Here is a 13581-nt window from a genome sequence, read left to right as displayed (position 1 = left end):
TTCCTTTGCATCCGCACCATAAGGTGTGATTACGCCCATGAAGGTGAGGTGGGCTGCTTTGCCAGCAATCAGGCAGGATGATTAAATTTAATTTTCTCTCTGAACGATTTAATGAATTGCTTGTAGCCGAGAACATGCTTCAATGACAACAAGCGCCAAGCTCCAAAATGCGTCTCTGAATGGATGAAGCCAACAGACCTCAAAGACAAATTGTTTAATTTTTCTATTATAATAAGGAAACTTATTACAGTGAATTGTTGTGCCTCAGTGACTGTGTGTATTAGTTTGCAGCTGCAAGGTAATTTGCGCCTCTGTCGCTATATTATACATTAGTATAATCCGGTTTCCGTGTATTTTGTGGCTTATTGCCGTTTCCCCTCCATCTGTTGGAGGAATTCTACTGAAAACGGTATTTGCGTGGTCTAACTTGAAGCCCCGCGGACGTGCTCTCAAAGGGAGAGCCGAAGCATAACAGGTGAGAGGCAACAATGGTGCAAAACGATGTAAAACGGATCAACGTTCAGCTAGACTGCCTGTTGTCAAGCCACATGTATTCATTCAACCCGTCAACACCTACCAGTCTGTGTCAACGAAGCAACCAAGAAGACTTGGGCGAAAAGGAACAATAGCAATCCACTACGCATCCTTATTAGATAGCACAAGACAGACATTTGTTAAAATGAAAAAATAAAGAACATAAAAAAAAAAATAAAAAAAATAAAGGCAAACGGGTGGGTAAACGTCCAGAGTTTACGTCCACACAGGAAAAATAACAGAGATTTGTCTCAAAGTAAGAAATCTGGTTGTTGTAGAGTCCCCAGCATCCTGTGAGCTTCAGCAGCAGAGCCCTGCGTCTGTCAGGGAACAACTTGGCATCTCCTGGAAAAAAAATAATCCAAATGCAGAAAAAAAGACGAAGAATCAAAAGGAAAAATCCGATCGTCAAAAGTGGCAGCCGTGAGCTTGCGACTCTTGCTCAGACCTCTCACTCCTGACACCAAACGGGAGCGACAGACATACTTCCAAGTGGGAAATGGAAAAAGAGAAATCACTAGTTAAACGGTATTCAGAGGAAACCCAGCCGCGGGGAACATCGGAGCGCCGCTCTCCAGATCTTCACTCCTTATTTCAGCTCAGCTCTTTCTCCGCCTCTCTCCGCTCTCAGCGACTGACTGACCGCCGCAGCAGAAATGTCAGGAAGACGTGAAAGTAACAGCGGAATTTCCACTCCCCAAATTTCTGCTTCTAGACGCCTTGCGCGCAGCCACCAGCGACCGACCGCTACAAAGGGGCTGGAGCAAACTGACACCGGTGCGCCCTCTTTGCGCTCCCAACGCGTGCTCGCGGGGATAAATGCGCACGCAAACTCAGGCTGGCATGTGGGTCTGGTGTAAGGTGAGGTGTGGACAGCGACCATATGAGCCAACGAGAATCCACATCTGACACGTAGTCACGAGGAGAAAAGTATTGGAGGGAGGTTTATTCGGTCCTTTGTTGGCGACCTACATCCCACATTTAATAGTTTGCTCCAGATACGTTCATGAAATATATTAGATACTTGAATTGTTAAATTACACGTCTTTCCTCTGAAAATAGTTACAAGTATATTGGGGACACGTCTATTGCATATTTAGTCTATTTTCGTTATTAATGAGGGTGGTTTGGGTGGATGGAAATAACACTGACAAAGACTGAACTTGTTCTGTGAAAAGAGAGCTGACAGGGGAGAGAACTGCGTTATCTGGAGTGGTTTTTTGTTGTTCTTTTGTCTGTTGATATATTATACCCTAATTTTTGTGTTAGTAGTATATACTAATATCTATGGATCTATGCTAATGTATAATAGTATTCAACATATAGTGAAACTTCACTGCTGTCTCAGATTAAACTCAAGTCCATTACAGGAGTTTGTGATCACGTTTTTAAAAGGTCTTATCTAGTGAAGCATGACGTCCTACAGTTCCCACAATGCCTGTCATGGAATCCCCAGAGAACATGTCCAAACTTGTAGGAAAATAAATACTTTGAATGAGAATAAGGCAATGTTGACAACGAAAGAGCAACAATAGGCCTAAAACAAAGCGCAGGGTCATGGCACACGAGGACAGAGTGTGGAATTTCAGGGGCCATTAGCTATAGCATTTTTGTTCTATTCAAATCGTGGTTACAGTAACAACATTCAGGATAAACAACACTTTAATTACAATAATAGACGCACTGCACTGACTAAACTGTCAATCACAAGTTGACCACAAGACAGAAAACATTAGTGCTGCACTGCTGGCCTCCTGTGATTAATGCATTCATGTTTAGTCCTTTGCACTGGAGTTCTCCAACAAAATTACTTTCATCATTGCACTAGACATTGAGACTAATGAGAATATCTTAAACTTACGACAAGAACACAAACTCCATTTTTCTTTTCTCCAAAAGCTCATGAAGGAGTTAAGAGTATCGACTGAGTCCTTTGGAGGAGCAGAGAATGTGCCCTTTGGATTTTACCATCTAGTGCATAACAGTTACAAAACATGCATGAAGAATAAAAGTCATAGCTCAAACCTCATGACCTTTCTAATATCCTGGGCCTGCAGGAGTCTCTCAGTGGTAAACAGCAGAACAGTCCCAGGTGGAGCTGCCTATAATTAATGAGAGCTTGCTTGTTCAGCACATCATCCTTGGCTAAATAAAGATAAAAATGTGATTATTAGACACTTATAAGAGGGGCTAATTACTCACTGCAGCATAATTCTGAACAACTGTATGGTTAAAGAAAACACTTTTGCAATCTTCTGCTCTTTGCAAACAAGAGTTTAGTTTCCCTCAACATCAGCGTTTGTTATACTCGCTGATGAGCTGCTCTGTGCAATTTAATCTCTTCAGCAGTTGCTTAGATTAAGGTCAGTGTCCCTGGAGAAGATTTTAAAAATAACAATAGCAGTAAAGTATGTTTTAAATTAAATGTACACATGCCAGTCTTGCACTTGGGGTTTCTAGCACTGTGTGCACAATGAATGCTCATGGTGAACAATTTAAATTTAACATCCTAGGACCTGGTGTCCACATATGTGGACATCACATTTTGGGTTATTTAGACCAAAATACTACATTTTGCTCTACAAGGGCCTGATATCCACTTACGAGGACATTATACTGCTACTGTTCTATCAAATTTTTAAACAAATATCCTCATATGTGGCTCTTATTTTTCTTAAAAACAAAAATAAGGTAAAAAAAAAAAAAAAATCTGGTAATTCTTTGTTTTTACATTCATCGGGCCCCAATATGCCAAAATATCAAAGAGAAATTAAAAATGCATGCTGTGGAAGAGTTCGGGTCTTAGGAGGTTAAAAAAAAAAAAAACGTACAACAGCAAAAATGTGAATTCATTTGACTGTTTTAGGGATTTAAGTGGTTAAGTTTTAATTTTAGCATGTAGCAATAGTGTAGTGCGCCGAAACACCAGTTTTAATGCAAAACAAGTTTATTTTTCAATTCAGCAACCATTAAAAACAGCAAGAGGAGCAACAGGTCTATAAAAATTAAAACTATTAGACTTCCAGGGGGTTAGCAAAATAAATAACTGAAACGCCCTTTTGGGAAAGGGCCTCAAAAAACACCCTCGAGCCTACGTAAAGTAATTGTTCCTACAGTTTCACCAGTTACTAAATTTGCACTACACACACCTGCTTGAACATAATTGCATGCAGAAATGGATCCTGCAATGTAAACACAAAGGACGATGGGGTGAGCGAGTGTTAGCGAGAGCGAGCAGAACGAGTGATTGAGTGACATAAAAACACAGTAAGAGATCAGCAAATGAGCAGCTGAGTGGGTCTGGCAGAGAGCGAGGAGACACAAGACTCTCATCTCAACAGTTTGTATTACAATCCAAAGATCCCGATAGACTTTAATGTTTCCAGTCAGTGTTCAAATCTGATTTAGTTTCTAGTTTTAGTCTTCTGATTATTTTTTCCGCACCAGTACATGCCGGAGTGGAGACAATAAAAAATCGTTGGAAGCACGATGCACTCATAACACTGCCAAGCATGACTGAAATAGCATCGGTGGCAAAGTACATGTTAGTGACGCAGATTGTAAAGCGAGAACAGAACTTGTGTTTGTGTTATGACAACAGAGTCAAGCTTTTGAAGACTGATCACAACTGTTTTCTACTGTATTGACGCCTGTTGATATTTTTTGACAACTTGACATTTTCCTATTTTAATGCAAAGTGCTTCCAGGAATTCAGAGCCATTCATCAGGATTTAATAAAAGACCAATAACAGCCTAATAAATCACTCTAATGCTAGTTCATGTGTACTAATGGTGGGGAGTGTGGCTTCATTAAAGTGGATTTCAGCATGTAGGTGAGTGTGAAAAGATGGAGGAGTGACATATAGAAAGTGTTGAGAGCGCTATTAAAAGTGAAGCCATATGTTTATGTGTTAATATAAAGATATATGTATAATAAGAACAACAATATCTTCCTCTTCTATTAGGCGACGCCACAGCTGAATATCTATTTCCATTTTGTCCTGCTCTTTATTACGCCTACCGCCTGCACTCTCTCTCGCCACATCCATAAACAACCTTTTTGGCATTCCTTTTTTTCCTTTTGCTTGGCTGCTCCATCTTGCCTGTCTTACCAACTAACCTGAGTTGCCCCTGTGATATACCTTCCCAAACCCGTCTGTCTTTCCCAGCTGTTTCATAGACATATGGGGGCTTATCCGGGATTCGGACCCGGTACATCTCCCAAACTTTTAACTTTCTTTGAACCCTCTACTCCTTGCATCCTCGTGATCCCACATTCCTTCTTCTTACTCGTGCACAACTATTCTGCCCTGAACCAACTAACCTGAGTTGCCCCTGTGATATACCTTCCCAAACCCGTCTGTCTTTCCCAGCTGTTTCATAGACATATGGGGGCTTATCCGGGATTCGGACCCGGTACATCTCCCAAACTTTTAACTTTCTTTGAACCCTCTACTCCTTGCATCCTCGTGATCCCACATTCCTTCTTCTTACTCATGCACAACTATTCTGCCCTTCTTCTGCTGTATTTTATTACACCTTGTCTCCACAGCATTCCCTGAACTTTCCAGGCAAGTCACCCCAATCTCACTACAAATCACAATGTCATCTGCAAATATCCACAGAGACCCTCGCCTGATCTTCACTGTCAGCCTGTCTATCAAAACTGCAAACAGGAAAGGGCTCGGAGCCAACCCTTGGCGTATTCCCACCTCCACCTAAAAACCATCTGTCACACACCTCACTATAGTCCCACGACACTCATACATATAATAAACCAATGTCACACACTCCTGACTTCTTTACCCAGTACCACACCTCCTGTCACAGCACTTTATCATATGCTTTCTCCAAGTCCTCAAAGACTGTTTGTCTAGCAGTACTCTCAAAGTCAAAGCAAGCACTGCATCTGTAGCCCACTTCTTGGCTGCATCTCACTAATCCTAGCCTAGCTTCCAATACTTTCCACAACTAACTCCCCCACTATGGCTTATTATTTGTATATTTACTACAGCTCTGCACATAACCCTTATTCTTCAGAACTGCAAGCATACTAGCCCATTTCATCTCTTCATCCATGTCATTTCCAAAACAGCGAAACACTCTATTTAGAAACTTCACTGTCATCTCGCCTGTTGACCTCTTTGTCTCTCAATGTCTTTCATATGGACTAACCACCGTCCCATTTTTTTATACTAATCCTTTACTTACACTCCCAGCTCCACCATCTCTTCACAATGCAGCCTGTAATTCTTTATTCATTATCCCCTCAAAACACTCCTTATCCTTCTTCTCTTTTCTTGTCAGTTTCCATCTTTAATCTCTCTAACCTGTGACACATCCTTTGTGCGCATCCTCGGACCACTTACACAATACCTCGTCCTTTTCATTCACCACCTTATCCCACAACTGTTTGTACTCTTGTCAGCTTTCTTCTTCTTTCACTACTCCACTTCTTTTCATCAGCCTCTTCTTCCATACATTTTCCTGAACTTCCTCATTCTACAAACCAATCTCTAGGCTCCTCCCCTCTGACCTACATGTTCTCATCAAATACTGATGTTTTGTCAGATGCTGCTGGTGTTGCGGAGAGAGATTTTCTGTCTTTTACTGTGGTTATTTTTGCTGCTGTTTGATGAAGTTTAGGCAGTTGATTAGGCTTAAGCAAAGATTACACCCCACATTTTGATAAACGACCAGCAGATCTGAACACAGGATAGGGTGTTTCTGTGTGGAGTTTGCATCTTTTGTGCCTGTGCGGGTTCTTCCAGTTACTCCAGCTTCCTCTCAGTCAAGACACATGAACATTAACTAAACTGGTGACTCTAATTTGACCATTGTTGTGAATGTGAGGGTGAGCGATTGTCTGCCTCTCTGAGTTAGCCAAGCAGTAGATTGGCGACCTGTCCAAGGTGTTCTCCACCTCTCACTCTATGACAGCTAGGATAGGCTTCAGTGCCCTTGTGATTGTAAACTGGATAAGCGGTTAATAAAATGGAAAGATGGATGGATATTATAAGGTGATGCATATGCCATGCATCTAAGTTTGAAACTACAGTGTCCTTTGTGTGTTAAGTCAGGAGTAAGAGACCCTCCTCACTATTGGTTAAACTGTGTGTATCATAGCAGAACACCAAAGGACGCCACACACTCATCTGTGTAAAAGCTTTAACACAATGGGCGTATTTATCACTCCATGAACGAGCTCATCGAGCACCTTCTTAGCTGCCTTCATCTTTTGACATAAAGTGATTTCCCAATCTGTGCCGTAGTCATTCACAGTAGTTACGTTATTTTGTATCATTTCTTAATATGATAATGTAATGTGTTTTGGGCATATAGCTGTTATATAATACTTTGCTATGCAGGTTTTTTTCAGTTGAAATATACTGAACTAAATCCATTTCTTTTGGATATTCATCTCTTTTTTGATGGTTGTCATATATTGCACACGCTGGTAATTCTGCTGTTTTGCATGTGCAAGTTTTAAAGAAAACAAAGTTCAGGTAATTTAATTATGAGCACTTTAACTGTAGATGACCATAAGTTGGATCGCTTCCAGGGTGTAGTTGGATATAAAACTCTCCAGAATAAATCATCACTACACGATGTGTAACTGTGTCAGGGGTTAAGATAACTGTGCTGTTTATCTGAACAACAGCCGTAGATAAAAACGTTTGTGTCTATAAAAAAATGGGAGAAAACTAAATGTTGACTTTGAATGAACACGTTTTTGTGAGATATATCAAATCATTTGGTTTTAAAGTGTAAAATTTCAATTAGTCATTGTCATTTAATTTAAGCTTAAAGATGACACTGTAAAAAAATAAATAAGTAATATAAATAAAATATTCAGCTGTTCAGCAGGAGCTGGACAATGTTTTATTGTAAACCACAGCAATGAAACCCTGATGTTTTTTAATAGCACTGTGATTGTGACTGGGTATTTCCCTGACTGAGGGTCATGAGATACCATTTTCCCTTTCACGATGGTGGAAAAAAAAAATCCTGGTTTCTTAGAATCGTTGTTGAAATAACTGAAATAAGTAAAAAAATAAATAAAATAAAATAAACAAAGCACATGTACATTATTCAGGAAACTGCCATGTTTCATCAATGAAGGTAACATTTTTTTGAAAATTTGAAATTACTGTGATGAAAATACCCTAGATGAGATTTAATTATACACTTTTGATATTTTAAAGCAGATTCATTAGGATTAATCCTCATGCTAAAAAATGAAATCCAGTTACGTTATTTCAACAAATGTTTAAAGGAACGATTTAACCCTAAATTAAAGCACAGTGTCAGGAAGTAGGCTCACCAATAAGTAGTGTACAAATAATAAGCTTCAATCACAAACGTGTTGCTGCAACTAAATTCTTTGTATTTATGGTAGTAATAGTTTAGCCTTCTTATAATGCAGAAAATGTCTGCAATTTGTCACTTTTAATTAAATTAATTAAACGATGCAATGGAACTTCTATGAGAAAACCTGTGAAGTTACAGAACTGATGGACGAGATACTTGCAGAGCAAACTTTCACAAAAGGTTTAAAGCATCCCCAAAAATAACCCTTTATTTCACTGGATGTATAGTTGAATGTGTATGTGCATACTGGAGCGGGAACATGCACACCCACACACAATAACACCCGTGCATTTAACGGCTGTGGAATGATGGAGGAGGGGGTGGTATTTCTATAATGACACAGTCATATCTCAGTAATTACAGGAGAAACTGTCAGTGATCCATTAGTCTGCTGTGGTGGGCTGAGAGCAACAGCAGCTACATACTGGCTAACACTGGGCTTCTGGTAGACACATCCTATTATTATGCACTTACTGTTCACATGTAATAAAACGTAGCTTCTATATATGCCGCATTCAGAGAGCACATGTTCAAGGGCACATGTACAAAGAAGTGTAATGCAGTGATAGTCACGTATCTGAAACACAGTCTGGCAATGTTATTTCAACTGTTTTTATCTGCGTGTACCATAACACACTCATTAATACAGCTAATTATAACTCTTTACATTCTGATGCATGCATTTATGACACACGAATGCGGTTCAGACCGTTCTCATGACTGAATATTCAGCTGTGGCTGCATAGGAGTAGTGCTGGTCACACTGGTGGATGGGTGATTGGAGCCTGTCCCAGCAGATATTTGGCAAGAGCAAGAGGTAGGGTACACCCTGGACAGAGTGCCAGTCCATCAAAGGCATGGAAATCTAAGGGCCCTTTCACGCTAAAATCCACACCTCCGGCCAATTTTGAATCACCAGTTAAACTGCATGCATGTCTTGTGGGTAGAAAATTGGGCACCTGGATAAAGCCCGTACAAGCATGGAGCAAAAATGCAAAGTGGAGAGAGAATGACCCAATCAGACCAACAGGTTCAAGCAACACACAACTCACAGTTTCAGTTAATGCATACAGATATTAATGCTAATACTTGCAGTGAGAATATCTTCTCAGAAAACAAACAGTAACATTTACATACAATTAATTTTTACAGTCTGCCATAGCTGACCAGTTAACACCTGGATCATTGAGCCATCTGGCAAGGACATTTGGTGTTCCCAGGTTCAAGGATATGGTCACATGCAAATGGTGCCATTTCTTCCATTCATTTATTGCCATCTTGTGGTTTTTATCCTTATTTATGTTGATGGTTTTGCACTTTCAGTAAAAGATTAAGCACAGGGCAACCACTTGTGATTTTTATTCACATGCACACTTATTGATTGATTTAATTTTATTTCCTACATCTAAAAATGCTGCAGAATTTGCAAAAGAAATCACATGAAAGATCACATGCATTAATGTGCTCAAGTACATATCAATATCCGAGGCACATGCAACCCTCAGCTCGACTTCACACACTCCTCTCAGATTTTTCAAAAGCTTTCCTTCAGAAAACAATCCAGTGAAACCAAAACACTCTCATAGTGTTGATCCCCTCCTCCTTTTTCCACACACACGTATACATGTGCAGATTAACGGCAGCACACACACAAAGTGAGAAGATGTTTCAACACAACACAAGGTCATGACACTGATGATCAGGTCTCACTGCCTGGCAATGAGCCAAGCTGGTTATGGTACACAATGTGAGACACCCCCCCCCCCCACACACACACACACAGCCTTGCAGCAGGCATGCCAGTTATACTTCCCAAAGGACCTAATGATGAGAGTCTGGATTGGGGAGTGAAATGGACGAAGCTGGCCAAAAACGCCTTGTTTGAGGACTTGGATTGTGATAATTACTGTCATTACCAAGGAGGCGATTTGAAAAAGGACGCCATAGCAATCGTCCAGCTGTAAATAAAAGAGCTAATTTCAGCTACTACGTTGATGGGCTGCCCAAAAGCATTTTGGTTTGCTGGAAAAAGTTAAGAAGTTGCAAAACTTCAAGTTGCCAATGTGCACCAGGGAGCTGCTTTCTATGATCAATGTACAAAATTCAACTAAAACAAAACATTTACTAGACAGATGGCTCCTTCACATAATCCAAGTGGCACATGCATTTAGTATTAAAGCAAAAAACATGGTTTGAAACTTCAAACCTTTCACTGCAGACCACTACTGACGTTCCACCGCACTTGACAGCCATATCAGAGGTTTTCAGCGCTAGTTCACAAAGAACTGATTAAATGGTTATTTTCACTCAACAGAACAGAAATGCTTTATTTACAGTTTGTGCACTATTACTGCCAGAGAAGTAGTCATCATAGTTTAATGTACAATAAAAGTAAAACTTACTGAAATGTACATACAGAAGCAATACAAAATAAATAAGTCGATTAAAAAAAACAAAAACAGTTGGAGGTAAAGATGATTAACTTTTAAAACTAAATATAAACATCAGAGGACCCAAGATGAAACCCTGTGGAACCTCAAAGAGAAACCTTTTATTGACAAAGTCTATGCTAGAATATTTCAGTACAATTGAAATTGTATCCTCTTAAATAATTGCTAAAATTATTTAATTTGCAGTTCTAAATATATTCTAAATGCATTTAGGGTGTTTTTTACTCACTTTATGTCTCTTCTACATATGCATGACCAATTATGCAAATTAGGCAATGATGTCATTTAGCAACTTCTAGTGACTTTTAGGACAACCAATAGTGATTTTCTTTACTGAGGAGTTGGCCACACTGATAATGACAACATTAACAGCAGCAACTCATCCGACCATCAGTCCGTGATGGGGTCACAGAGGCACCAGTTCCAGATCCTTCTCAGCAGGCCAGATGAGATACATGATTTCTCCAGCAGATTCTACGCCCAGAGTACTCTACCCAGTAATATAGCTAGTAATAATAATACATCTACAAGTACTCCACATGATTTATTTGTTTTAGTTAGAAGTTGTTTCACCACGACTAAAGACATTATTTTCTGCAACTGAATAATAGAGATTATAATTATTTAACGTGAAACCTACAAAACTAATGTACAGCTCTCAGCAGCAAGGTCTACTATTAAACATCACTAAACAACAGAAAATAAGGTAGAAAGCTTACAGTAGTGAAGCAATTTGCTGCTAAAATGTAGCACATTTGGCGTACTGACATATGGTAGTTATCAGCATGATTTGTATACAAGTTTTTGACTTGTCAACTTTTCTTAAAATCTACATAGCATGTGGCTCTAAAAGTAAACGCAAATGCTGAAACGTAACCTTTCTGACTTCAGATGTTACCAAACTTCACATTTCCCACGGCAGAACAAATCAGAAATTTCCGTGACTGTAAAAATCTGATGTCTATTAACGCGTCCCTTATTTAAAGAGCCCCGATATTAAATGCTGAGTCATTACTGCGTCAGAAACATCTGAAAGTCATACCTTTCAGTAAGATTTGAGCCCAGCTGGTTCACAGTGCCACACGTGCAAGTTTTCCATCCAAGAGCAGCAACAGTAGGATGATTCAGTATTTATCAGATGAAGTCAAAGCCAATAAGTGAAGCAATGACCATGATTCACTCCAATGCTCTACCACGCAACTTAAGCAGAAGGTATATAAACAAAGTGAAGACGTGAAATTTAGATGCATTTTATTTATCGTTTTTCGTGTGTAATATATTCGCGTCGTTAATTCATCATTAAGATCCACCCATTCCAACAAAAACCAACCAAAGAAAAAAAACGTTTCCGATTTTCCGATTTTATTTGTTGACACACGGACGTGAGAACCCAATGCTTTAACTGATTGATAAATAATGATGACCACATGTGTGCAAAATGCACCGAGTCACGCAGTAAGCATTGAATGAGGCATTTCAGCTGCTACTATTGCATGTCATTAATGGAAAAAAGTAGAAAGCACAAACACATTGTGTTTCTACTTAACATCAATCAGTTTACTGCATTTAATTTGTTCTGTAAACCTTTTTTTAGGTTACCCGAAACATATTTTGTTGTGACTTTTCCCAGCTTTTAGTAAAGTTGCATCAACACAGTTTTGATCCTCTTAAAATATCCAAATCATGTTTTTGAGTGAAACTAAGACCACTCACATGCTTCTCCTCAGAACGATATTTGCCTCCATTATTTTTAGGGACAGCTGTGCAAAATTTACCCTTTCATTCTCTCTCTTGGTACAGTCATCATCGATTTAGCCTAAGCCCTCGCTTGGCACAGAGCAGCTATTCACGAAGGCTTTAAGTGCAAATGCCAGCATCTAACACTTCCAGGCACCCTGATACTTTGTCAAGTGATATGAAGAGCTGCTTGTCAAGAAAAGAACACTGTCCCACATCTCCCTCTGTGTGGGTGAGAAGCGGGATGGCGCAGTTTGTGGTGTTGTATTACATCAGCTGACAAAGAAACGACCACTACATCATTCTGTACACCGCACAGTCTGTGGTCCACATGCAATAACACACACACACACACACACACACACACACACACACACACACACACACACACACACACACACACACACACACACACACACACACACACACACACACACACACAAATCATCAAAGCTACATAAAAACAAGAAACATTCTTGCTATATGAATGTTTTTATTCCTATTTTTATCTTACCTAAGCTTGCCAGACGTTACTGGGACCATAATGGCATTAATCCTGCATGTTCTGTGTGGACTTTGCATGTTCTCCCTGTACTTCAGCTTCCTAACACAGTCCAAATAATAGGTTGTTAAGTTGATTCTAAATTGGCTGCAGGTGTATTAGCTGTCTTTGTGTCAGCCCTGTGATGGACTGCTGACCTGTCATGAGTGTATCTCCCTCTCACCCCATGACAGCTGGGATAGGCTACGGCTCCCAGCAACCCAAAACTGGATAAGCAGTTAAGTAAATGGATGGAACAACTTATTGTGGTTGTTTGGGATTCTTGCCAGCACTGATCAAAGAGTCCTAAAGACGTGGATTTGCCTGTTTCAAATAAGCTCGCGGAAATGAAAATGTGATATTTAGCTGCAAATATTATTATAAAAAATGACCCCAAATTAACAAAAATTACTATTTTTTTTTGCCAACTTGACTGAGCTGCTGTTGAAAAGTGACTTTTCCTTCCTGACCCTGGTTGAAATAGACCAATTTTGTTATGTAATGAAAACAAAACATAAAAAGAAAAAACCCCTCATTTTCTTTGGGTCTTCGCTTTAAATTAATAACTACAAATGGTTACAAATAATTCTTTCAATTTAATTTCAGCACAATTATATACTATAATGTTTGCTGATGCTTTTCAGAAACACCATTAAGAGGTATTAACGGGAGGAAATTTGGCATTGAACTAATGAAAATGGCTCTAACATAGTAAATGGAAGCAAATAGGATACTGAGAGTATCATGGCCTAAAGGTCACACAGAGTGCGATCAGTGACCTGGAGCTGTAGGCAAAAGGAAGTCCATTACACAGTCAGGGGGAGTGCCTGTGCGTGTGTGTATGCAAATTCCTTGTGTGAACAGTAATTTGGTTAAATACAATCATGAAGAGTTGACTTAAGGTGTTGGAAAGGGTTACACAAGCAGCAGTTATGGTTAGAAGTCTCC

The 13581-nt window shown here is 39.6% G+C and overlaps 1 protein-coding gene across 2 annotated transcripts in view; it reads right to left on the bottom strand.

Moving 5' to 3' along the window:
* Positions 1–12688, bottom strand: part of LOC113011172 (neuropilin-1a-like) — a 108266-nt gene extending 95578 nt beyond the window's left edge. The window contains exon 1 of one of the 2 annotated variants that reach the window (XM_080293069.1): positions 12607–12688. Coding sequence is in view for 1 of the 2 variants with exons in the window: in XM_026150583.2 (XP_026006368.1) it covers positions 578–671 (94 nt within the window). In the remaining variant the exon portion in view is untranslated. Of the gene's footprint in view, positions 1–577; positions 1184–12606 lie in introns of those variants that run through there. The other variant, XM_026150583.2, reaches the window with a different exon arrangement.
* Between the last annotated feature and the right edge of the window lie 893 nt (positions 12689–13581).

Source organism: Astatotilapia calliptera, chromosome 18, assembly GCF_964374335.1.
Source record: "Astatotilapia calliptera chromosome 18, fAstCal68.1, whole genome shotgun sequence".
Classification (NCBI taxonomy): Eukaryota; Metazoa; Chordata; class Actinopteri; order Cichliformes; family Cichlidae; genus Astatotilapia; species Astatotilapia calliptera.
This window is presented reverse-complemented; position numbering and strand designations above follow the sequence as displayed.